The sequence below is a fragment of the Ursus maritimus genome, unplaced genomic scaffold (genome assembly GCF_017311325.1).
Source record: "Ursus maritimus isolate PB19 unplaced genomic scaffold, ASM1731132v1 scaffold_33, whole genome shotgun sequence".
In the NCBI taxonomy this organism is placed as follows: Eukaryota; Metazoa; Chordata; class Mammalia; order Carnivora; family Ursidae; genus Ursus; species Ursus maritimus.
The window spans coordinates 9,628,255-9,654,359 of record NW_024425897.1 but is presented as its reverse complement, the minus strand read 5'-3'; the positions used below and the strand labels follow the sequence as shown (position 1 = coordinate 9,654,359).

Genomic DNA, 26,105 nt, shown 5'->3' with positions numbered 1-26,105 from the left:
TCTGTCACGTGCATGGGTAATAAGAAAACACAAACTATAAAAAAGCAGGACCCAGAACAGGATGTAGCCTCACCCCGGTCACAACCATGAAATGCTCACTGTGCCTGGTCAATGGAGAAAGGCTGGAAGGGCACCTCGGACAGCAGACACCACAGACAGAGAGGCTCATGGGTGCTCGCCCTGGGCTCCAAGGAGACAGTGTCCCGAGAGAGCTATCCCAAGGATACTGGACAAGGTGAGAGCACAGAGCCTCACACGGGCTTAGAGCTGAATCCTCATTCTGCCCCTCATCAGCCGTGTGATGCTGGGTGAGTTCATTAAATGCTGTAGATGTCATTTATAAATGGCACACTAAAACCCACCTCAGATGTCAGCTTGATGTTAGTTAGCGGGAATGAAATGAGACAAAGCTAGAAAGCCCTGCCACCCAGGCACTCAGTACATGGTTCTCCAGCACGCTGTGGCACAAGCAGCCAATTTACCTATGGCTGGGAACTGGGGGGACCATAGTCAGACTTCTCCTGCAGTGAGACTCCTTGCCACCTCGGTTCCACCAACCATGAAAGGAAGGAGGAGCACACAGCAGAAGCTGCTGTAACAGGGCATGCAGGGCTCAGCTTGGGGCTGCCCCATGCAGCAGGGCTAGCCTGACCTGGACGTTTGCTTTCCTCGGCCTTGAGCCCGAGTCTCTCTGCTTACCCTTGCTCTAGACACGGGAAGTGCCGCCAGTCTCAACCACCAGAGCACATAACCGGGAAACCTGTTCTGTTACCGTGTTCAGACATTATCACAGGCTCTATCCCCATGTGAACAGCAGTCTGACAGACTCGGAGATCCCTGACAACCAGTCCCAGCCTGTAGATGAGGTTTTGAGCCACCGTAGACTCCAGGTCACCAATCAAGAATCATTGTTATCCTGCAAGACTGATTGCTGGTGTGATGTGCTTCACTTCTGATGAGGACATTCTTCCTCTGGAGAGCAACCCCTGCAGGAGCTAGGGACAGGCTCCTGCAGTGACCCTCCAGTTTTCCCAGGCCCAGGTGGCCCCGCTCTAGCTCACCGGCTGGCGGCATGGAGGTCAGGGGGACTACGTACTTTTCTTTCTCTATCTCCATGGAAAGCCGCTTCATGTCAGTATCCTTGAAGTCGAAAGACAGGCTGTCACCGACGAGGTTGAAGCTTGGTATGTCAGGAGGCAACGGTGCTGGAATTGGGTTCATAGGCTATGAATGAGAAGTCTCCAGTTAGGAGGGCCAGGTTCTATGAGAACAGGGGCACTGCTGTGTTGACCACCCACCCTCCAGCAGCCACAGAAGCAATGGGCACATCTTGGGCCCTGCCTCCCTCCCAGTACCACCATGGCCTCACATCACAACTGTCGCCCGTTTCTCCTCCTCCAATCTACATATACTGGCTGCTGCCAGGTGATCGACCCCAAAGATCTCAAATCCAGGTAAATCATTCCTCTCCCCTCAAATCTTTAACAGCTCTTCATACTCAGCCAACTTACACACAAACTCCCACCCACTTCTTGGTTGAGGAAGCCCTCAGGCCCTGGGCTAGGAGCTGGAGATGCAGAGAACAAGACAGAGTCCCTAGCTCTGAACAGCTGAAAGTATCATTCAGGAAACAGAGGTGCTCACAGATTATCATGGTTAAGTACGGTAGATGCTGTAGCCAGAGGGTGAGCAGTGGCCGAGGGAGCTGCGGAAGGCATGCTAGAAGACATGCTGCTTCTGCTGGCATCAGAGGATATGCCAGAGGAAAAGGGGCATGGTACTAGGCAGGGCAGACAAGGCTCAGCAAGAATGCTGAGGGTCTGCAGTGCCAGCGTGGGGAGCAGGCTGGGAGACCGTGACCAGACCCTACAGAGCTCCCCTGCATGCTGAGGGGCTTGGATTCAGACCATGGAGCCAGAGTAGGGCTTGAAGCAGAGGATGGAGAGATTAGATTTGAGGACTTCCTCATCCCAGAACAAAGGGTCACCTAAAATATGGCCCCAATCTAGTCTAGCTTCTCCTCCCACTTGCCCTAACAAGTCGTGAACAGTACCATTTCTGTTCCTTTGCTTAAACCACTCCTCTCCCTACATGCCATCTCTCAGGGCCCTTCTCAAGTACTAGGATTTTTCACCAAAGTCTTTCTAGATCCCTCTCAGCCAGATGGCAACTCTTCTTTGCTATGCGTTAACATTGTGTTTCTGGTTCTGTTATGGCACTTCCCTAACTCCGCCCTGTAAAAAATCCTTTTTGGCTGTGTCTTCTTCTTTTATGGTTGGCAAGTTTCCTAAGGGCAGGATCTGCCTCTCTTTCATCCTTGGATCCTTGGCTGAGTCTGGGACGGCGTCTGGGAAAGGGTAGAGGCCCAGAGCGCTCATCTGAGACGATGACAAGGCCTAAGGCAGACTGCCTGTGTGGGTGTTGAAGGTGGTGCTGAGAGGGGGCTTCTGGGGTACTAGAACGTTCTGTTTTCTGATTTGGGTGCTGGGTGCATGGGTGTGTTGAGTTTCTGAGAATTCATCAAGCTGCACAGTTATAATTGGGCACTTCTCTGTACGTATGTTATACCTCACCAAAATTTCCGAAAAGACGGGCGCTCAGTGCTGCACTGTGGGTAAGAAAAGACACTGGTACGACCTCTGTGGAGAGCATCTCGATGGAAAAACCTGACCCCACAGCTCTATTTATGAGAATTTATTCTGCCAGGATATTCACCGTATGTGCGAAGATTTGTGCTCAGGGATATTTTCCACAGTTTTGTTCACAACTGCAGAAGAAAACAGACTAAATAGCCATCCACAGGGGACTGCTTAAATGAATTACAATCCATCCATACCACGAGATATGATTAAAAGGCTGATACGGATGAACTCCTCCAGGACTTATTTATTTATTTACTGTCTGAAAAGCGTATAAAGTTTGCTCCAGTGTAGGTTTTGTTTTATTTTATTTATTTCTAAATTTTTAAAGATTTTATTTTTGAGTGATCTCTACACCCGGCGTGGGACTCAAACCCTCAATCGTGAGATCGAGTCGCACGCTCTACCGACCGAGCCGGCCAGGAACCCTGCTCCAGTGTATGTTTTAAAACCACACACATCTCAGGTGCCCGGCCCGGACAGCGGCAGAGATCCTGAGGCAGGACCATCGGCCCACTCAGCCCACCGAGCCATGAGCAAGAATACGGAATGGCTGTTTGAGCTACATGGCTGGCTTGGGGTGGCCTGTCACACAGCCACAGAGAAGCAGAACAGATGACAACAGCAAACTGCTCCCATTTCCCTCCACCTCAGACCCTGGGCTGCTTCGTCTCTGTGGCCCCGTGCAACCCTTTGCTGCATATGCCATACGAGTGTGTGGTGCGTGCGTTTGTGCCATGGGCACATCTGTGTGTTGGCTGAGAATACCCCCGCCTCTTTCCCACCTAGCTAGTTCCCACTTACCCTTTAGAAGCCAGCTCAGGTGCCATCCTATGCCTCCCCTGCCCCTGCAGCCTGGGCTACATTCTCCTCGAGGGCCCTGTGCCCCCTGTCTGGATACAGACTCTGCAGCTGCCTGGTATTACATGGAACAGAACAGTCTGACGAACTGAATGCACAGAGGACGGGAAGGGAAGAGACTTCTCTCTTCACTGTGCGACCCTGTTTAATTGAAGTCTGCCTCCTTATCCCAAAATTGAGTCTGGAAACTGGTTCTTACCTGGCAATAGTTCACTCTGAGGTACACAGGTACATGGTATACAAGGTAGGCTAAGATTACACACAGCCTGGCATCTAGAGGCTATCCTCTCTGGAGGATAATTTGGGACTACGTTACTTAGAATAAGGAAAACGTTTCAGAGCTGGGGAAGGCCCGGCTGCCTGTTATCTAGGCAACCGGAGAGGTGACTCGTCCAAGGCCAAATGGCAGACCAGGCATTCTATCCAGTCCCCAGCCACAGGCCCTCAGCATCACTCAGTCTGCCGTGGCACCGCCAGGGGAACGGAAGGGCTGGGAGGGGAGGGGAGGCAACGAGGCCTGAAGCAGCTGCAGGCCGGCAGCCCGCAGCCAGGCTCACCGGGTATGTGGGCTTGGTGGTGATTTCCAGGAGCTTTTGCTTGGCTCTTCGCTCTGCCTCACGGGCTTCTTGCAGGTCCTGCTTCAGCTGATCTGCCTCCTTGGCCCTGCAAGGGAGGGAGGAGACAGTCAGTTCCACCAAAGTGACGGCTGGAGGAAAGAGAGCCCTCTTCCCCAACATCCCCCTGGAGAGGAGGGACGTGAGTTAACCCTGAGGATGGCCCCAGATGTGGCAAACAAGGCAAGTGGCTGGGAGGACATTTATGTGAAAATCAGACCTTCCAAAGCAAGGACAACATTCCTGAGGACTGTTCAATGCGATGGTAAATCTAAACCGGGAGAGCAGGGAAGCCAGTGGGCAGGAGTCAAGTTCAAACCTCTGGAGCTGGTAGAGGGGGAGAAGTGGGGGAGGGGCCAGCAGCTTCCTCTGCTTCACTTCTGGGTGAGCGTGGGCTGGGCAAAGGTACAGTACAGTGGATCTAAGGGCTTATATTGGATCATGAAGGGCAGGATGTGAGAGAATGGATTCTTCACAGCCCCCCAGTAAAACAACTGCAGGCCTGGGGCCAACCTCAGGCAAGAAGACGGGCACCAATGCTGAGGGCCTCGCACCTCACCCTGCAAGACACAGGACCCAGGGGGCCCTGCCCAACATGCATCAGTCAGAGGGGGAGAGACCCACACACAGAAAGAAAGGGGCCCGAGACAGGGCAGGAAACAAAGAACCATATTCTCAGAACAACATGCAAAAAGTGGAGAGGAAAGTGTTGTGAATGCACCTTGGTAGCAAAGAGCCAAATTCAAGTGTTCTAAATCAACAGAGCCAAATGCTGTGGGGAATGTGCCAGTGTTTATCTGAAGGCTGCAGGACCAGAACAATCCCGAGCCTAGAATAGTCTTTGGAAAGTACAGACTACAGTTCCATCCTTCAACCTGGTCGTGAGCTGGCCACAAAGAGGATCCCAGCCCTCCCCTCCTATCTGCCTCAGGAGCCTTAGGGCCAAGAAGGGCTGCAGGGAAGCGGGTTCCTCCTTACTTCGTTAAAGGTAAATAGCTGCTATCTCCCCATATGTCCCCTAAATGAAAGGGAAAAGAACCACATTTTTTAAACGTAAGAGCCCCCTTACCGCTCCTCAGCTAAAAGTAGTCTGCAGCCGTGCTTGATGACTTTCCTGCAAACACGGCTATCAGAGGGACGGCAGTCTATCACAGGCACAAGCACGACCAGAGGTCCACTCAACAAGAGAGCCGTGTTCCTGAGCCTTTCCGCTAGTTCCAGCCCCCAAACCCCACACCGGCTTAAGTACCAGTCCTCACCAACCTGTCAAGGGACGAGCCCTCCCCTGCCCCAGAGAGGGAGAAGCAGCTTGCGGACACGTGCAGTCAAGCTCTGCCTCGGGGCCAGGTTATGACTGAAGGGCCCCTCGCCTGGGCCCGGGCCCAGGACTCCCCACCTCTAACCTCCTCTCTGACTCCTCGGCCATCTTCAGCGCCAGCACCTCGGCCTCCAGCACCTTCTGCTCCATCAGGCGCTTCTCTTCCTCTGTCCGAATGGCTGTGGCCTTGATGCGCTGCATTTCCTGTTCGGCCTCTGCGGCCTTCTGTGCCAGGAGTTTTGCCTCCTCCTCCGTGATTTGGGCCTTTTCTGCCAACAGGTCAGCCGTCTCCTCAGACCGCATCTGGAGAAGAGTGCTGTCAGCTGGGATGGGGATCACGCGTCTGTCATCCCACCCGGATCTGGCCTCAGACACTCAGGTCAGCGGGAACCAGAGCCTCGGACTCCCTGGGGCCCTGCCACTGAATGTCCCGTCAGATGACACTCGGGCAAGGGATGACAAGCCACACCCTCAACTTTTCGGAAAGGCCCTTCAGGTTCTGCCCATGGGGAGCAAGAAGAAAGCACCTTTCTTAGTATCTTCATGAGCTGACGCGTATGCTTTATGAGGGAGAAAACCAACTTTACCTTGTTCTTTCCTTTTACATCAGTGGTTCAAACCAGCGGTGACTGTGCCCCCTGGGAGACAGCTAATAATGTCTGGAGACATTTTTATTTGTCACAAATGGGGGGTGAGGGGGTGCTACTGGCACCTAGCGGGCAGGGGTCAGGGACATTGCTACACACCCCCCTCTTGCACTTTCGGCTCCCACCACACAGGGTGATCTGGCCCCAGTGCCAGCTGAGAAGCCCTGCTTTCAAGGCGCGCCCGGTGAAAGTGGGGCCTGGCTGCACATGAACTCCACCTGAGTCTGCCTCCGCCGACACAGGTGGAAAGAAAAGGCACCGTTTTGTTTTTTAGCTGGAATGTCAAAGCACATGTTACTAATCTGTGGTCGTCAAGAGGCCTAACTCCCAAAACGCATGCGCGTCCCCATGGAGCCCCCCGGGGCCCAGACCCCCCAGCAATCACCAGGGCTTCGTTGGCCATCGTTGCTTCTTCCTTCATCTGCAGCAGCCTCCTCTCCAGCTCATCCCTCGTGCGCTCTGCCTCCTCCCTCATCTGCTTCTCTCGAGCAAGGCGCTGCCGCTCCATCTGGGGGCCAACGACAGTGGCCACTGAGTCATGGGGCCCATGGCCTACAGTGCCACAGGGGCCTGAGAACACCCAGTGTCCAGAGTCCCCCAGGGAGACCCTCTTTTCTCCCCTTTACTTTAGGTCGCTGGTGTCATTCTTGTCACCCACCACCCTCTGTCCTTCAGAACCAGCTGCAGGACCAAAAGCTGTGTCCCTTGAAAAAACATCTAGAGGTGAGGGAACAAACAAAACAACAAAAAAGCAAGCCCTGCCAAGTCTACCTGGGCCAAAGGAGGCATTCTTACACACTGCGTGCTGAAATGGCCACCCTGCCAATATCCCTTTTTGTTGGGAGACCTCACGTGGCTCTGCCCTGCGGCTGACAGGACACGATGCGGGTTCCTTCTCCCTGAGACGGAGCCCCAGAAACAGACAGCTCTTTTCTGGTTGGATGAGCCACCTCACCATTTCTCATCCACACGGACCCCTCCCACATCTCTAATTTCATCCACAATCGCTCCTGCTTCCGACCCACAGAGAAGATGGACCGGCTCTATGCGAGTCATCGGGAGTTCACACATTGTGTGTCACAGGGGGGAAGCTGCAGCGCCAAGGCACAGGCGCCCAGCCTCACGCAGAGGCAACTCCTGGCCAGGCCTGCGACTGGAGGGAGCCGAGCAGGGAACATGGCCCCTCCCCCATCCTTAAGGCACCAGTACAAAGCCGCCACTGCCTCCCGTGCCTTCTGGATCACTGTATTAATTGGGCCACATGCAGAGCTTAATAAGAGGAACAAGCACAGGACAAGCGCTATTCTCTGTGATCCTAGGGCATTAACTGAGCTCAGAAAACAGAAGCCAGAAGTGACCACTGCACTATTTTCTTCCTTAAATAGAGCACATTTAATTACTTCTTGCTTCAATCTTGTCCCAAACACAAGATTTTTAAGACTGCTGCCTTTTCTAAATACTGAGCCAAAAAAAAAAGGCCTTGGGCCTCGAAGGAATAATGCAAAGACAAGCAATAAAATACTGTAAATTCTTCTCCAATTTCCCTCTTGCAGGTCAGTGAAAAGCTTAGCTAATTTGTTCTCTAATTTCCACTGCATTACAATTTCCATTAGGTAGATTACTGTATCTCCATAATTCTCCACTTGAAAAAAACCCGGGCAACAACCTTCTGTTCCCAGCACTGCACTTTCCCTGAGACCTCCACCCACTAGTAAGGGACCTCCTGTTTGCAAGGTGGTTTCAGTTTCACAAAGGCTTTCAGGTGCAACGTGTCCTTTGATTTGACACGGAGAAGACGTACCATTAGCTCCACTGGACAGAGGAGAAAACTGAGGTCTGGAAGGTAAGTCATTTACTAACGTCACACACTAAGTTTCACATCCGGTTCCAAGGTCAGTGTCTGTACTACTGGGCTATGAAGCCGCTGGCCTGCTGTTCTACACGCAGCGCAGGTCTGGGGCGTACGCATGCTATTCTCTGCCACGGCCCTGAGGCTGACGCGCTCATTGCCAGTTTCAGATCTCTCACTTCTAAGCTTTGCGCGGCCGAAAAGAGGTCAAAGGAGGCTCTTCTTGAAGTTGCCACTTAGACCCAGGCTAGCTCAGAAGCATTTCTTTGTCCAAGAAAACCCATTCCACCATCATGGCCCCCAAAGCAGCCGAAACAGTCTGCTGTCTCAGAGAGCAAAGGCACGGAACGCTGAAAGCACGCTGGATCAAACTGGGCATTTCATTCCAAATCTCAGGGCAGGGAGCCAGCCTCGCCGGAGTCCCCACATCAGAGAGCTGCACACAGACTAATGATTACACCTCTGAGCCTGCTAGTCCTGAGGGCAGCTGACTGCAGCTGCTGCTACTCCGTCTAGGAGTTGGTCCAAAACCACAGTGGATATTCTCAGCAGCGAGGCTCAGATTAGTTGTGTGGATTTTGGAGAGTCAACATGGTTTATGAGTAAAAAACAACGATGTGGACCGTCCAGTCTGCTGATAAGCACTCCCAACACCTCCAGCCGCGGGCAGTGTGCCGCCTGGGCTGACCTGTGGCGGGGAAGTGCCGCTGGCGTCTAATTAGCATTCCCGCAGCAAGCCCGAGACGCTGCCATGCATTATATCACCACCTAATTAGAAAAGGACAAGGCTGGGCAAAGGAGACAGGCAGGCAAAAAGAAAGTGAGCTAATCAGGTGGACAGATGGATGGATGGATGGATGGACAGATGGATGGACACAGGCTTGCCTATCTCTTCCCAAGCCTACCTTAATCACACTTCACTTACTTAAGAGATGTTTCTTATAGATACGCTATTGGAGTTATTCCTCATTTCCAGAGCGGACACCCCACCAGCTGGGCACCAGCCAGGAAAGATCCAACACAGATAAAACAAGAGAAAGTGGATCTATTGCCAAATGACACCTGTCAACCCATGACCGCTGCTTACCTCCCAGGCCAAGACCAGGAAGCAGAGACAACGGCGGTTCAGACACGGTCTTGCTCACCTGCTTTCTAGCCTTCTCCTCCCTGGCCTGGGCTTTCATCTGCTGAACTTCCAAAGAATCGGCCTTCCTTCTCCTCATAAAAAGGTCATGGTTCCCGATACAGAGCTGGAGAATCTGTGGTCACGGAAGCAGTGGAAATGTTAAGCCCACAAATTTACTTCAGTGCCTACCAGCTCACCAGAGCTATGGCATCTTGGTCTCAGGGCTCTTGGGGGCAGCAGGAAACCTAAGAAGTAAAACACGGAGTGAAACACCAAGGCCCTCCCTACTAACGGCCTCCAGTGCTCTCTGCTCTGGAGACAGGCAAAACGGAGGTGCCTCAAGTACTCCACGGGGCAAAAATCGCAAGTGAGGAGAGGAAGAGATGCCGCTTCAGCGTGTCTTCTGGATGCGCCGCATTCTCCTAAGTTAAGATGTGGCTCTGCAGATCAGGGAGGGCAGGAAAGCTCATTCAATAGGCTGGGCTGGGACAACAGGTTATTCATGTGGAATAAAAGAAGCTGGATCCCTCCCTTACACCGTACACAAAAATCGGAAGAATTAAAGATTTAAATGCCAAGACTGAACCCTTGAAATTTTTAGAAGGGAATATAGAAGAGTATCTTTATGACCACAGGATAAGACATTAAAAAAGGAGGAAAAATAAGCCACAAGCTGGGAGAAGATATAACCAACAAAGAATACAAATAGCCCAGAAATATTGACCAAAAGACACGAGACAAGTGTTTGACAAACAGACAATAAGCGTGGGGGGGGGGTATGTGTTGTCATGAGCGCTGGGTATTATATACGACTGATGAATCACAGACCTGTATCCCTGAAACAAATAATACATTTTATGTTAATTAAATTTAAATTTAAAAAGAGAGGGACAATCAGCTTGGCCAAAAAATATACAAAAAGATGTTCAACCTCATTAGTAAATATACAGATGCACATTAATATGACACTGAGATACCATTTCACACGCACAATAGTGACAAAAAATTTTAAAGGCTGATAATGTAAGCGCGGAAGATATAAAACAAACGGAAGCTGCACCTACTGCACTGGATCTGTCAGTCAATTCACCTTGTTCGGAAAACAACATGGTGTAATCCTGAACTTGGACATAGACTTAAACCCTGCCCCTGTACTCCTAAGCAGATACTCTCTAGAGAAACTATGGCCGTGAGCAGGAGGCAGGTACGAGCATGTTCACAACAGCCTTGTTGAAATGGCAGAGAAGTAGAAAGAACTAACTTATTAATAGGAGAACGACAAATACATATACATACATATACGTGTACACACACACACACACACACACACACACACAAAGGAATACGATACAGCAATGAAAAGAAAGGGATCGTACCTTGAAGCATCAATATAGATACACCTCAGAAAAAAATGTTGTGTTAAAAAAAGTGACAGAAGAACACAGACAGTTGACAGCACTTGGTAAATTTCAAAAGTTCACAAAACTTAATAGTATATTCATTTTGCTATATATTAAGTCAAGTTCTGAGGAAAAGCAAGGGCCTAATAGGCACACAGCTCAGAATGGTGATCACCGTTGGGGAGGAGTGTGGGGGAAGCCAGCAGGATGCTAACATGAGGGGTTCTAACAGTACCGGAAGTGTGCTATTTCTTAAAGCTGGGTAGTGGTAGTAGCTGTTTATTTTTGCCCCTCTTCATACCTAATACACATTATACTTATCCTTTTATATGTATAAGGTACCTCCATAAAAATAATTTTTAAAACTCCACATCACAAAATTTACGTTTGACTCATTAGGTTAAGCTAAAGGGAAGAGTCTTTCAAGGTCTATCGGCAAAGTGTGTAGCAAGTGGGCTATCATTCTACACGTTGCAAGAGGTTACTCTCATATGCTCTCAAAAAAGGTGCTCAGGTTCTCAGAAAAACTACAGTTATCAGTAACAAAAACCAGGATCTCAACTTACCAGCTTATTAACACGAAGCTTTGAGGAGTTAAATTTAAAGACATCGATTTTCTTATCCAATGGTTTAATAGTAAACTGAAAGAAGGAAGCAGAAAACAGTTTCAGTCTGACAGCCTAGGGTGTGAGCACCAACAGGGAAATTCCACAAAAGCAGCAACCACACTGGCAAAGATCCAGCGTGAGGCTGTGCCTTGTCCTGGCTTCCTGGTGCCCGGGCACTAAACCATGCTGAATTATAAGTGGCTGAGGGCGCCAAGTCCGGGGCTGTGGAAGTTCAGGATCCTGGAAGGTGTGTTGTCAGCACCATCTTAGGCTTGGAAACCTGACATGCCAGCCTTCAATGGGCCCCACCATGAGGCCAACCCTGGGAAGCCCGCTGCAGAGCCGTAGGCCCAGCTCTGCCTTCGGGAAGCTCACCACCTAGCTGGAAGTAGACTGACGACAGTCAGTTACTTGAGAACTTACATCCTCCATCAGTGCCTCACTGGGTGGCACAAATCAAAAATGTCATGGGGGTTCAGCATAGATCTACCATAAGTAGGAGGGCAACTTCAGCTGGTCATAGACAGAGTATGACAGGGAAGCTAAAAGGTTGGACGGAGGGCCATTCAGGATGGGGCAACAACATAAATGAGGGGGAGATAAGGAAACAAGCAGAGTGTGTGTGTGTGTGTGTGTGTGTGTGTGGGGGGGGGGGTTTGACGTTATTAGCTGACGACTAAGATGATATCGTGGGCTCAGACTGGGAGGCAGGCAGGGGCTGCTGGGGGTGGACAGTCAGAGGGGCTGGGGTGTGATGTGGCAGCACGCAGGTCGTCACTCTGGGTTCTGAACACGGGGATTATCAGCTGAAAGCTGTTAATAAAAGCAATAGAGTGTGAAGAAGAACAGACTGTGGTAAAGAGGGAAACAGTTCCTGAAATCAAAGGGGAGAGAAAGCTGCATAAGGACAGGAGATCCCAGGGCCAGACCGCTACGCAGGGAAGCATATGAAGAACACACGGCAACTGCTGTTCTCCCCCACTCCTGATCAGACCAGACAGATCCTCGATTTTTTAAAGATGCACTTAAAAGATGGGTATCTATTCCCGAGGAAGACATGCTAAGCAGATAAATACGCCCAGGAAGACAAATTTTTGGGTATTTCTTTCGCGTGTTATTTTGTCTGAGGAGTTGGCACACTGAGAATGATCCTCGGTCAGCTTTTGGTCAAGCTAACTTAGAAACACTCTTGCTCTTGGGGAGGCTGCTACTCGTGAATTTCGTGAGCTTATTTTTGGCTTTGAAGTCAAACCCTGGAGCTGTCAGTGGGAAACCACAAGTGGTGGGGAAACCACAGGCTCTGTGCTGTGCTGGGATGCGCAGAGAATCAATGGATCACTTAAAATAAACCAACATTTCTGTTTTGACAGCACGGCTGTCATGCATAACTACTAAGACCACTTCCTATTATGTCAAGTCAGCTTGAGGTCCTCTTACTGCATGAGTTATTGACATGATGGAACACGATGGCGCCCTGCCCCTGGAGAGGGTAGATTAGAGTTTATTGTGTCAGGCCGTACTAGGGGAGACTTTAATCCTTGGGTTCTGTGAAAAACGAGTGCTTTGGGAGCCTTTAGCACACAAATGCGTGGATATGCAGTAAACAGACTTTATGAAATTAGAGATGAAAAACTACCATGCCATAGCATACCTACTGCTTTAAGTCATGTGCAGCTTTCAACTGGAGTACTTTAAAAAAGAAATACCTAAGTGCTCCTCTTCTGGGCTACGTACAGAAAATCTGAGAGCCAGAATGTTTTGAATGAAGAAGCTCAATCTGTCTCATCAAGCATGGCCGAGGAGATCTCAACCACATTACTGGAAACCAGGAGCCTGGTGTTCCCTTTCTCGAGTTGCTAGTAGGGAAGGGAAAACAGGAAATCTGCTCCCAGTGTGGGCTCTGCAGGCAACCACACTAGCCGTCACTGTTCTCCCTCCACACTCGGCGTCCCAACTGTGTGTGCACCAGCACATCACAGAGCACCATCCAGGCCCACTGCCCTCTGCTGGGTGCCCTGTGCTCAGGACTCACTCTCTGCACCCCCTACCGGAAAAGCCCCCCCAAGGCTGCGACTTCAGGGAACGTGGAGCTCAGCCCCTGCTATTCCCCTCACCAATCGCAGCTCGCCTGATTCCTCCGCATCTCCGCTGCCTGATGCGGCACAGACACCCCAAACCTGGCCCCTGCTCTTGCTGCACGTTCTCGTGAGGAGGGACTCAAGAGTCGCGGTGAGAAAAGTGAACCGCACTGGGTCATCATCACGTGCGTCATCAGTCCCTTGCACTGTAGGCCTGTCTTACAGCAGTCGGGGCCTTGCTTGACTGTAACTTCCCTGAGGGCTGAGACTGGATTTTCTACATCTTTGTTTCCCCTACGAAACCTAACACATAAGCAGATGCTTGATAATTCCTTTAAAATTAACAAAGAACAAATGAGCAAACGAATGAACATAAGATTAGTGTTTGGGAAAGGTCCACCGTGCTGTATAGAGGTATCTGATTTCTAACTTAGTGTTCAGCCAAGTTACTCAAACTTAATTATTCTCAAATTCTCACAAGTAGTTCTGATAGCCTTACTAATATCATCACCACGAGAGATACACACACACACATATATGTATGTGGGGAGATAAGTGGATAGATATCCCCACCACATGTGTAAGCACTGGACACTGAGAGACGGCTTAATGTCCACCACATTTAAAATTTCTCACTAGAAATGGAAAGGCAAGTAATAAGAAAGGTTACTTTCTGGTTTGTTTACTATTCTTTGGAGGTTTGTCTCCACAAGTTGAGCTCCCCAATCTCTTGTCAGTCAGCAGGGGGGTTTAGCGATGCCATTTGAAAATAGGATGCCAATACTGTTCTGTAAACAGAAAACAACAACCCCAAACCCAAAGCCTGGGGATTAAAGGATTTTACTGGTAACAAGGAGCAGCCTGGCTGGGGAGCCAGGGAAAGCCCGCAAGCTGCGCTGCTGGTGGGTCTGCATGCGAAGCACGTCCTCCTACCTCCTTGTCGCTGTATGAGATGTTTCGGATTTCATTCCACGGGAAGGAGATCTTGGGGGTCAGCCTGTTCTCAGGATCATAGATGTGGAGCCCCAGAGCATCCACTCCAAGGAGCAACTCAGTGCCCTTTTTATTCTGTAGATGCAACAAAGATGAGCCCCCGTCAGCTCCAGCAGAGGTTTGAGGTTTTATTCAACTTTCCAAAGAACCTGGCACACACAATTACATGTGACGAGTTCCAACAGATCCCAACAGAAGTCACAGCTGTTGTGTAACCCAGGGGGCCTCCAGCTTCCTAAATCAGGGCAGGCAGAGGCAAAACACCATTCTCATGACTCGTGTCCCGGAGAGGGATCGCTGGGGGCTTCTGTTACTGGCCTGATGGCCAAAGCACCAGCCATCTAAGCACTGTTACCTCCAATTAAATACAGTAGTCATACCCCACCCCCCTTATCTGTGGTTTTGCTTCCTACGGTTTCAGTTCCTAAGGTCCAGAAGCCGATGATCCTCCTTCTGAACTACTGTCAGGTCAGTAGTAGCCTAACGCTACATCGTAACACCTAAGTGATTCACCTGACTTCATCTCATCATATAGACATTTTATCGTCTCACATTATCATAAGAAGGGTGAGTACAGTCCAGTAAGATGTTAGAGAGAACACGTTCACATAACTTTTATTATAGTATACTGTTAAAACTGTTCTTTTTTATTGTTATTGTTGTTAATCTCACATTTTGCCCAATTTATAAATTAAGCTTATCACCAGCATGCATATATAAGGAAAAAAACATAGTGAGTGTGTGTGTGTGTGTATGTGTGTATGTGTGTGTGTGTGTGTGTGTGTAGGGTTTGGTACTAGTCACGGTTTCAGGCATCCATGGGGGGGTCTTGGAAGGGGACCCCTGTGGATAGGGGGACTATTATAACCAGGTTATCACAGATGTAGAATAAAAACCTGTAGAATTAAACATCTCTTACATTAAAAGAAAATGTAGTTGTACTACCAGAAAGGACATTTTTTTTTTTTAAGATTTTATTTATTTATTTGACAGAGAGAGAGACAGCGAGAGAGGTAACACAAGCAGGGGGAGTGGGAGAGGGAGAAGCAGGCTTCCCCCTGGGCAGGGAGCCCCATGCAGGGCTCGATCCCAGGACCCTGGAATCACGACCTGAGCAGAAGGCAGACACTTAATGACTCAGCCACCCAGGTGCCCCACCAGAAAGAAAATTCCAAGTGCTGGGATCAAATGGTTTTATTTTATATTAAAATGTATTCTCAGTGTGATAAAGCAAATATAGTAAAATGTTAATTCTAGAACTTAGTGGGTACATATGGGTATTCACTGTAAAATTCTTTCAACTTTCTTATATGTTTGAAATTATTTGTAATGGGAAGTTGGAAAAAATATACCAAAATGAATTGTATACAAATTATACCTCAGGGTGCACCTGGGTGGCTCAGTCAGTTAAGCATCCAACTCTCGGTTTTGGCTCAGGTCATGATCTCAGGGTCCTAGGATCAAACCACTGGCAGAGCTCTATGCTCATTGGGGAGTCTGCTTGAGATTCTCTCCCTCTCCCTCTGCCCCTGCCCCCGCACTCTCTTTCTAATAAATAAATAAATCTTTAAAAAATAAATTGTACCTCAATAAAGCTGTTTGAAAATTTAATTGGTTGCACATATGTTGGTTGGCAGTCAGAGCAGACAGAGGGCAAGTGCCCTTGGCTCTCAGGCCACTGACCCAGCTACAGGCCTGGAGGCCACGACCTCAGGCTGGAGGCCCATTCACCTATGCTGTGTGGTGTCCTTTGTGTGGTGGTGGAAGGAAGCTCCCTGCACGAGGACCTAAAGCACCTGACCTGTTGCTGACAACTAGGAAACTGAACCAGATTCAAGGGCAGGAAAACAGGTCTGCAAACCGAGAAGATGCTCAGACTGTGATGAGAAGGACCACTCTAACAGCAGGTGTCAGGTGGACAAGTGAGTGCTCCAAGATAAATCTTTTTAGTCCTTCTAACGCTCCCCAAGTCAGGCGCTATTACCAAACCCTGAGAGAGATTCCCTCTGCAAAGCTCTTTAAATTACTGCATTAACATAAGTGAGGCTTTGTACTTTTAAGTGCTACAGTACATTTTGGAAAATGAGATATTTCATTATGTTTGTGACTAGTTTAAATTTAAAAGGATTCTACCCTCTGCTTCCTATCATGACTCCCAACACTTCTAGAGAATAAACATAGAGGCGGGACTGAAGCAGTCTCTTTTAAATTGTTTTAAGTACATAATTTCCTTAGTTGATGGTGAAATCACAGGAACTCGAACACAAAAGACACTAAAATATTCATTAGCTGTGTCTACTGTGTAACACAAAACACACACACAGCAATTGCGTATTTTAGTCTGACTGCTGTAGAAACATTTCCTAATAAGAGACTGTTTTTTAAGGACTGTAAAACACTACTTTTCTAGAATCTAGATGGTGGGCATATGGGCCAAGAGGAGTTATGTTGCCAAAAACCACAGAAATGTGTTAAACTAACCTGACCTTGAACAAACCAGACAATTAGCAAATGGAAATTAATAAAGCTTAAGAAAATAACCTTTTGCATTATTATAGAAAATCTTTTAAGCACTTGTTTACTATGTGAAATAACGTAACTTGCCAGCGTAATTTTATACGAACTAATCCATTAAAAAAATCCGTATTTAGAAAACAAATCAGTAAGAAAGCTATCCTACATTATTTAAAATGTATTACAATTTACTCAAATTTCATACAAAATTTTTTTTAAAGATTTTATTTATTTGACAGAGTGAGAGACCACAAGCAGGAGAAGCAGCAGGCACAGGGAGAGGGAGAAGCAGGCTCCTGGCTGAGCAGGGAGCCCAATACGGGGCTCAATCCTAGGACCCTGGGATCATGACCTGAGCTGAAGGCAGACACTTACCTGACTGAGCCATCCAGGCGCCCCTTATACAAAATTTACAGGAACCCAAAAAAAGGAAAGCAAACCATAACTACGGTAAGAAAGGTGGACCACTGGGGCACCTGGGTGGCTCAGTTGGTTAAGCGTCTTTTGATTTTGGCTCAGGTCATGATCTCAGGGTTCTGAGATCGAGCCCCCCACCCCCACCCTGTATCTGTGCTGGGCGTGGAGTCTACTTAAGATTCTCTCTCCCTCTCCCAAAAAAAGAAAAAAGAAAGAAAGAAAGAAAGAAAGAAAGAAAGAAAGAAAGAGAGAGAGAGAGAGAGAGAGGAAGGAAGGAAGGAAGGAAGGAAGGAAGGAAGGAAGGAAGGAAGGAAGGAAGAAAGAAAGAAAAGCTGGGCCACTGTGGGTGATTGTTTAACACCTACTTCTCTGCAGTTTGGGAGCAGCAATGGAATACCTGAGCCAAGGGCATGAATTCCTTTGGAAGGGGTTCCTAGGTGCTGCATGTAGCAGCAGGACATCGGAGAAAGACGCTCAAGAGGCCCACCCAGCCAGGACTGAAAACGGAAGCCTCTGGTGTAGAAGCGGTGGGTTCCCAGAGGACAGTGGGACTCTTAATGGTCTGAATAGAAAACCAATTAGCCTGCTAGTGAGAACAAGAGTCCCACCACAACAAATCAGTAATCTGTAAAAGCAGCTTCACTCTCCTCGTGTCCTGGGGGAAGAAAGTATTTACAGGTGCTCCCTGTGGGCCAGATCTCACATAGCCAGAAATAATCAAACGTCACTCTCAGAGCATTCAAACAGGTTTCTGCTGAGCACAGGACCAGGCTCAAGTCCCCGTGGGGGCTCAACTGACACTTAATTACCAAGGATCTAATTGAAGACCAAAAATAGAAAACGAGGCTGTAAGACCCTCTCCCCTTCCTTTTCGATTCTCCTCCACTGAACCAGTAAAGAGTCTGCCACCCTGGAATAAGGAAGTAACCCATTTTAGCAGTCGGTCTCTGATTCAGTCTCTGTTTATACACAGGGAACTCAAAGAGGCTTCAACACACCCGGATTGCAAAGTAGTTCACACCGTACATCTCCAGGTCCTGAGCTATCTTCAAATATTCCATTTCAGCTTCGTCCCTGTGAGGAGAACAAAAGACACTGTTACCAGAGTTAAGTGAGAAAATAGAGGGCGGGCGCAGGCCAGCCTGCGCGCTGGAACCCACTGGAAGACGCCAGCCAGAGCAGATACCAACATGGCTCTTCCCAGCCCTGAGTCCATGAAACACACAGAGGTCAAGCAAAATTTCCCATCCCCATAAAAGCCAGAGAACAGATTCATTACAGTGTCTCTTGGCTTCAATTTCACGCTTTGCCCTTGGTAAATAAGGACACCCAGCTCAAGGAATTCAAGAAAAGCACGTGGTATGTTATCTTCTCCCCTCAAATGGATCCGGATATGCAGATTTGATTTAAGTTGTTGCTTTATCCCATTGTGAACTTTCTTCACCTACGTTTTGGTATTGAAACAATTCTCTCTGCAAGCTACCTGAGAGCTACCTTCCTCATTTTATTTCTTATTTCTTTGGGTGTTGTCAGAGGTTAGGCCAAGAGCTATCTGGGCTATAAAACCCAAGCCAGGTCACCTACTTCTAAGCTGTGAGTCAAATTTAAAGCAAGCCCTCAAAGCAGCAATGACTTGCAGAAAACTCCCAAATAGACACACTATTGAAATATTTTAAATCCATCTCCCTATGACCTTGCCCCTTCCCTCTCTCCAATCTCAAAATGCTCTCAAATGAATCTTAAAAATTCAACCTGAGAGAACACACAGTGTTGGCAAGCATCTGGAGCAACTAGAAATCACACACACTGCTGATGTAAATTGGTACAATTACTGTGAAAAATTGACATTATTTGTAATACCAAAAACCGAGAGATAGCCTGACGCCCTCAACGTCCATCAACAGTGCAATGGATAATTCATGTTTTATTAATATAGTGGAGTTCTGCACAGCGATGAAAATGAAATTTCATTGCCGTTACATACCACAAGCCCAAATCTCACAATATGATGCTGAGTAAAAGAAGTGAGACACAAAAAATAGACTGTCCCATGGCATTTATGTACAACTTAAAACAGGTACCACTACTCTATGGAGTTAGGGATCAGAAGAGTGGTTAGCTTTGGGGAGGAAGGATGGGGAGTTACGGCGGGGGTGGGGGGGTCACGTGCTATCTTGTCACCTGGTGTTACATGGTGTTTTCACTCTCTAATAATTCATTGAATGGTACATTATGACTTGCCCACTTTTCAGTATACATATTAGGAAGCTAATCTGAAGAAGAGGACAATATTTTAAAGGCTAATGAAAAGATGATCAATTTCTACAGTGATCAGGGAAATGCTAACAAATACTTAAGATACAATATCTCGTCTTTTAGATTACAAAAAATTAGATCAATAAAAATGAGTGTTGGGGAGAAAGATGGGGGGGGAAGACATGTGCATATACAGCTGATAGGCAGGTAGATAGGTACGACCTTACTGGAGGGCGATTTAGTGGCACCTGTCAACACAAAATGCTCACATCCTTTGACTCAGCAACTCTTGCAGAGAAATGTATTCTCAGAACTACTCATGTAATTATATAACAATATTAGACTATACCCTGCAGGAAGCAAAAATCTATAGCTACCCCAAATGTCATCAGTAGAGGAATGGGCACAAAAGGGATGGGATATCCATACACTCTAATCCTGAACATGGCACTGAACATGGCACTGAATTACCAATGACTGCAGTGGGGACAGGCTGAGCACCCCCCTACCTCACACAGCATGCACCAGAAGGAGGACACACGCAAAACTGAAGACCAGCTACTCCCAGCTCTCCCTTTTCCTTCTATCTACCTTGGTACTGCCTTTTGTTCAACAAGCATGTCCTAATTTTGTAGTTCTTTAAAAAAAAAAAAAAAAAAAAAGCCCATACGGAAATACAAACCAATAATGAAGCAGCCTCACCTGGCTCGGCCTCGGTGCTCTGCATACCAGGCTGTAATTCTCTCCTCCCACATTTCTGGAGTCATTTGATACAGATTTATTACCTACCAAAAAATAGAGCAAAATAAAAAACCCACACACAAAGGAAGTTTGGATATTGTTTGCCATTTTTATAATTATGCATCATTTTTACAAAACAGCAAAGCTATTTTTAAAAAGCCACATACAGGGAGAGCCAGTCACATCGCAGAGGTAGGCGTGTAAACAAGCGCCATTCAATCTGAGTCACAACTTAGAAGGGTGCACCCCTACTCAGGCCTAGGTGCACCCCTCGCCCAGCTGCGGCCTCTCTTTCCTGGGCTGCACGACCAAGAGGGAGGAGCTCCACCAAGCTGCATGTGCTGCGCCCTCCTCCTGCACAAAAGCCATCAAAGGAGCAGGGAAAGTCAGGGAAGGGGAGAAGCAGGCCTTTATTAAACATGACAGATGAGTGGAGCTATAAAATCAGGAGCAGCAAAAGGGAGGGAAGGCCCGCTTCTGTGGCTGATGAGCAAGATGCACAACACCGGGGATTAGGAACTACAATGTCCACCCTATGCATCTCTAGCCATCCTGCCCCGCTGCAAAAGGCTCAGCTCCCCGCGCGGAACACATGCTGCTCCTGGGAATCACCTGGCGCTCACCCACCTTGAAGGAAACGAACATTCAAGGCCATGCTAGCTCTGGCAACCGCAAACGAACTCCACGAACCTTTGCTTTTTAATATTCTTAACAGAGACTCTACACTCTTTACTCAAGATCGATTACAAAATATTTATTTAAATGATCTCGCCGTGTACTTCCAATATTCCTTCAAGTCCCTCAGTTAGCTCTTTCATAGACCACGTCTCTGCTGTGTTTTTCCAAACAGGGGACGGATTTCTTACCCTTTTTGGAAGCAATTCCTCTTGGGCCAAAAATCCACGCTTGTGAACAGAGGGGTCGTAGTCACCGTACTGGAAGGAGAAGAAAGGGAGGGCAAGCGATTGAGATTCTAGAGACAACTGCCATTTCTGAACTGCCATTTCTTATCCCCTCCCAGCTTGGGGAGCAATTCAGTTCCAATTCAGTTCTGATGACAACTCTTCAACCTTGCTAGTTTGTTATCCTTGAACGAAAATACAAAGCTGATTATATCTATGAACAGAGTTGCATAATCCCGTGAGGGATGGAAGGGTGATGTGCTAATAAGAATGTGACATTTGTATGGAAATGTAGCTGTGTTTTCTAACCCGCAAAGAAAGCAGTCACTACCAAAACATTAGCTTTTGAAAGGAAATAACAAAACACAACTGTGAAAGTTGTAATTAGCAATGTGTGATAAGAGTCTTACCTACAAATCCTAAGTGGCTGGTAATTGGAGCCAATTGCTAGGTTGGGAGCTGGGAATAACGTACGCAATAGCTTTAATACCTTTCATTCAGGCTCTGAAAAGTGCTTTGGAGAAATTTGATGCCAATGTTGTCATTCCCATTGCACAGACAAACAAGTAAAAGGTTAACTGATTTTCCCAAAGCTACAGAGCAAGTAACTAGTGGGGCCAGAAATGGGCCCTGTATTTTAATGTATCCTTTCAGGGACAACGACTTGGAAATTCATTTTCTGATTTAAGAAAAAATATCCCTTTCTTCCAAGAAAACTTAAGTGTGACCAGGAAATTAAAAAAAAAAAAAAAGAGAGAGAGAGAGAGAGAAGGCATTTTCATCTCTCTCTGTCTCTCTTTTTTTTCCCCCAGATAGAGAGGGAGCATGTATGAGCACGGTAAGGAGGGGCAGAGGGAGAGGGAGGGAATCTCTTGCAGACTCCACGCCCAGCACTGAGCCCAACACGGGGCTCAATCTCATGACCCTGAGACCATGACCCAAGCCAAAATCAAGAGTCAGACGCTTAACCGACTTAGCTTCCCAAGTGCCCCCAAAAATGAAGGCATTGTTTAGAAGAAATTATAAACATATAAATATAAAATCGAAACCTGTCTCTTGGGATTGAACAGTGTTCATCACCAACTTTAAATTGTGCCTCATTCCCGTATCACCCTGCTAAAAAAGCACTACGAATTAATGTTAAGAATCTCATCATTATTCTTCAAATAGCGGAACTGTACTGCATCATTTTTTTGTGTTAAAGCAATTAATTTATCAAATTTAAATATTTAAAATATGCCACAGTTTTCTGTACCCCTGTCTAGGCATGTCTTCATTTAAAAAAATGTGAAGGGGGGCTCCTGGGTGGCGCAGTCCTTAAGCGGCTGCTTTTGGCTCAGGGCGTGATCCCAGCGTTCTGGGATCAAGCCCCACATCAGGCTTCTCCGCTAGGAGCCTGCTTCTTCCTCTCCCACTCCCCCTGCTTGTGTTCCCTCTCTCGCTGGCTCTCTCTGTCAAATAAATAAATAAAATCTTTAAAAAAAAAAAAAAAAAAACCAACGTGAAGGAACCTGGCCTCTCTTGATCTCCCAAAGGCCTGGGGATGTGATCAGTCAGTAACTGGACTGAGTTTTAAGGGCATTCTCTCCGGAGGGAGCTGCAGAACACAGACAGGAGCCTGATTCTGGAAGGAGGCTGCTAAAGGTTAAGTCCCAGCTCTTTCACTTATTAGCTGACCTTGATAATTTTTGTGTCTCGGTTTTCTCATCTGTTAAATGGGGAATAATAACAGTATTTGTCTTACAGGACTTTTGGGAGATTAAATGAAATAATACCCGTAAAAACTGTAAAACTATGCTTGACACATAGCATGCGATACAACCTGATATGAAAAGACAAAAACTCAGATTATTTTACCTCTGAGTCTGTTTCCTAATTTGTCATATGCGAGCGTTGGTCTTAGAGGATTTTGAGTGGGGGGCTGCTCTGGTATCCCTCTGAGGCCTTGAGGAAGGATTCCTCTCTCTCAACTTCAGCTTTGTCATCTGGAAAGCCTAGGTCATAACAGTGCCTGCCTTGTAAGCGGGTGACGAGGATGAAGATGATCTGGGGGAGCATTTTACATACTGGCTGGCATGTCAGTATTAGTGTTATCCTCTGCATTATTTATGACATTGGTTACTGTTTGCCTTTCTGATTTCTGAAGGGGTAGTACGCTAAAGTGAGCCTGTTAGCTGCATTTACAAACCTCTTAATGGTGCTGACCAAACTCTAAATGCAGAAGTCAGCAGATATGCAAAGTTAAAGCTGTAAATTCAGGTTTCAAAGGCTCACAGGATTAGCGACCCACGTTCTCATACTGAGCTCCCAGCTACTTCCATGATCACATGTTGCACATCTGAGCAATGCAGAGGCAGCAAAGACCCTGCTTAAAGAACTTCGCCACTGGACTAACTCCACTTACAACTTTAAAGCCACCTTGATGCGAGTGTCTGCTCTCAAATGCCTCTTTAAAAAACAAAAGGAGGAGAAAATCCTTAAGTGGTGGCAGTTGGTTAATATAAAAGCAAGTCATACCACTCCACAGATGGAGATGGCTGTTCCTCACCCTCTCCGTACAGATGCATTCTGGTAACATAACCAGGGGTGATTTACTTTGAAGCTAATGAAGTTCGGGTTTTAGGTCTCTGCACCTACATGGGCTTGACCCTAATTTTATATTCACAATTTGGTATTCTTGCATTGAAAAGAAGCCCCCTAAGTTATATCAACTTCAGGCCCCACAAAACCTGGATCCACCCCTGATACAAACCAAATGAATTTAAACTCAGGATGGGAGTTCACCATTTAAAGGATTCTTGAAGTCAATTCTTAGGTTAAACAGACGCTCTTTCTGGATATGAAATACGATCCTCTGACAAATACGTGGAAAATTAGACCAAATGTTCTGAAGAGGATTTCACAAAACATAAAGATCTGATCAATACATACACTGAATAAATAGATTCCTACCACATACCAGTCCACTAAATTTCACGTGGATTAAAGATTCAAACCTATAAATGAAAATCCATAAAAATACCAGAACAAAATAGAGGACATGTGTATAACAACGGTGGGTGAAGCCATTCTAAAATCACTCAAAACAAAAAGACTGACAAGTCTGATACGTGTAAAGAAAGAGAAAATGTTAACACCCATACTATATGGAACTCCTATAAATCAATTAGAAAAAGATAAACAATATAGTAGAAAAATGGGCAAGCTGTAAACACTTGATTCAGAGGAAAGAAATACAAATTACCAGTAAATCTGTGAAAAGATTCTCAGCCGCATGGTTATCAGGAAATTAAAACTTAAAAAAAAAAACAAAAAACAAAAAACACCTCTTTCTCTGTCAGATTAGCAAAAATTTTGAAAGACTGATAGCATCCACTGTTGATTAGGATGTAAAAAACAGTTATTCTCACATGCTGTTCTTAAAAGTTAAATTAGGACAAAACTATTGGAGGACAATTAGGCCATACATATTTAATGTTTTTATTCCGATAAGTACACAAAATTCACCATTTTAAGCATACAATTCAGTGGCTTTTAAGATATTCAGAATGTTGTACGACCATCACCGCTATCTCATTCCAGAATATTTCCATCACCCCAAAAAAAAAAATCCTATACCCAGTAGCAGTTAAGCCCTGATTTCCTCCTCCTTCCAGCCCCTGGCAACCACTAAATCTACTTTCTGTCTCTATGGATTTGCCTATTCTGTTCATTTCATATAAGTGGAATCGCACAATAGGCAGCCTTTTGTGTCTGGCTTCTTTCACTTGGCATTATTTAAATTTTAAAGGTTCTTATCCTTCAGCCCAGTTATGCCATTTCTCGGTATTTATCCTAGAGAAAGACTGTTCACATGTGCCCAAAGAGCATATCCAAAGATGCGCACTGCCTTCATTTAAATAATAGAAAAACAAATCTACATATTTACCAATAAAGAGACATTTAAATAATCCACTGCCCCTCCTTTGCAGGAAATACTGTTCAGTAGTTTAAAAATGAAGTGGGACGATCTGTTCTGATAGTTTTAAGTAAAAAGGACATGCTGTAAGGGAGTTCCTCTGGAGTAGCCACCTAGAAGTGTAATTTCGGGGACTCGGGGATGGGGTGTCCCCTCACCTGACCGGCTCTTACTGCATCCATGGCTCTACAGAGGTCATGCCAGTTCACGGTCCTTTTCCACCACCACATGAACTCAAACATTGTTTCTCTACTATTTACTAATCCTTGTCAACCTTATGGGTTTGAAATGGTTCGTTAGTGTTGCTTTTTGTTTTTCTTGACTGAACATCTTTTTGTATTTACTGACCATTCTCATGTTCTTGTCTACAGAGTGCCTGATATGCATGCCCTTTGTACCCACTTTTTTTGCTGTCTTTTTCTCGTATACTCAAGAGTTCTTTATATTCAGGGATATATCTGCAGTGCTGCTTATAGAAATCTACCTTAAGCGGAGAAAGCTTTTGCACATGTACACGAGGACTCATATAAAAGGATTTTCAGTAAAGCACTGTTTCTGATAGGAGGAAAAAGGAGAAACTAAACCTACCTCTCCCTTAAAAGGAAGACAATCAGTAAATTAGGTTTACTCACAATGGCCACCGCATAGCAATTAGGATCAACAAACTACACTTACACATACAACATGATACATCTCAAAATCGATGTTGATTGGGGAAAAAATATCAATGTCTAAAAGTATAAGCCAGGGGCACCTGGGTGGCTCAGTTGTTAAGCATCCTTCGGCTCAGGTCATGATTCCAGGGTCCTGGGATCAAACCCTGCATCGGGCTCCCTGCTCTGCTGGGAGCCTGCTTCTCCCTCTCCCACTCCCCCTGCTTGTGTTCCCTCTCTTGCTGTGTCTCTCTCTCTCTCTCTCTGTCAAATAAATAAAATCTTTAAAAAAATACAATAGGGGTGCCTGGGTGGCACAGCGGTTAAGCATCTGCCTTCGGCTCAGGGCGTGGTCCCGGCGTCATGGGATCGAGCCCCACATCAGGCTCCTCCACTATGAGCCTGCTTCTTCCTCTCCCACTCCCCCTGCTTGTGTTCCCTCTCTCGCTGGCTGTCTCTATCTCTGTCAAATAAATAAATAAAATCTTTAAAAAATAAAAATAAAAAAATAAAAATAAATAAAATAAAATA

At 46.7% G+C, this 26,105-nt stretch overlaps 1 protein-coding gene across 7 annotated transcripts in view; it reads right to left on the bottom strand.

Annotated features, from left to right (window-relative positions):
• NF2 (neurofibromin 2) overlaps nucleotides 1-26,105 on the bottom strand; it is a 76,297-nt gene that overhangs the window by 15,785 nt on the left and 34,407 nt on the right. For 5 of the 7 annotated variants that reach the window (XM_040619716.1, XM_040619712.1, XM_008686721.2 and 2 more), the window contains exons 5-14: nucleotides 20,928-20,996; nucleotides 20,023-20,105; nucleotides 18,063-18,138; nucleotides 14,074-14,208; nucleotides 11,021-11,095; nucleotides 9,074-9,187; nucleotides 6,465-6,587; nucleotides 5,518-5,735; nucleotides 4,058-4,163; nucleotides 1,097-1,224 (exon numbers count right to left, since the gene is read on the bottom strand). In XM_040619716.1, the coding sequence (XP_040475650.1) occupies nucleotides 1,097-1,224; nucleotides 4,058-4,163; nucleotides 5,518-5,735; nucleotides 6,465-6,587; nucleotides 9,074-9,187; nucleotides 11,021-11,095; nucleotides 14,074-14,208; nucleotides 18,063-18,138; nucleotides 20,023-20,105; nucleotides 20,928-20,996 (1,127 nt within the window). The other 2 variants (XM_040619713.1, XM_040619715.1) reach the window with 2 other exon arrangements.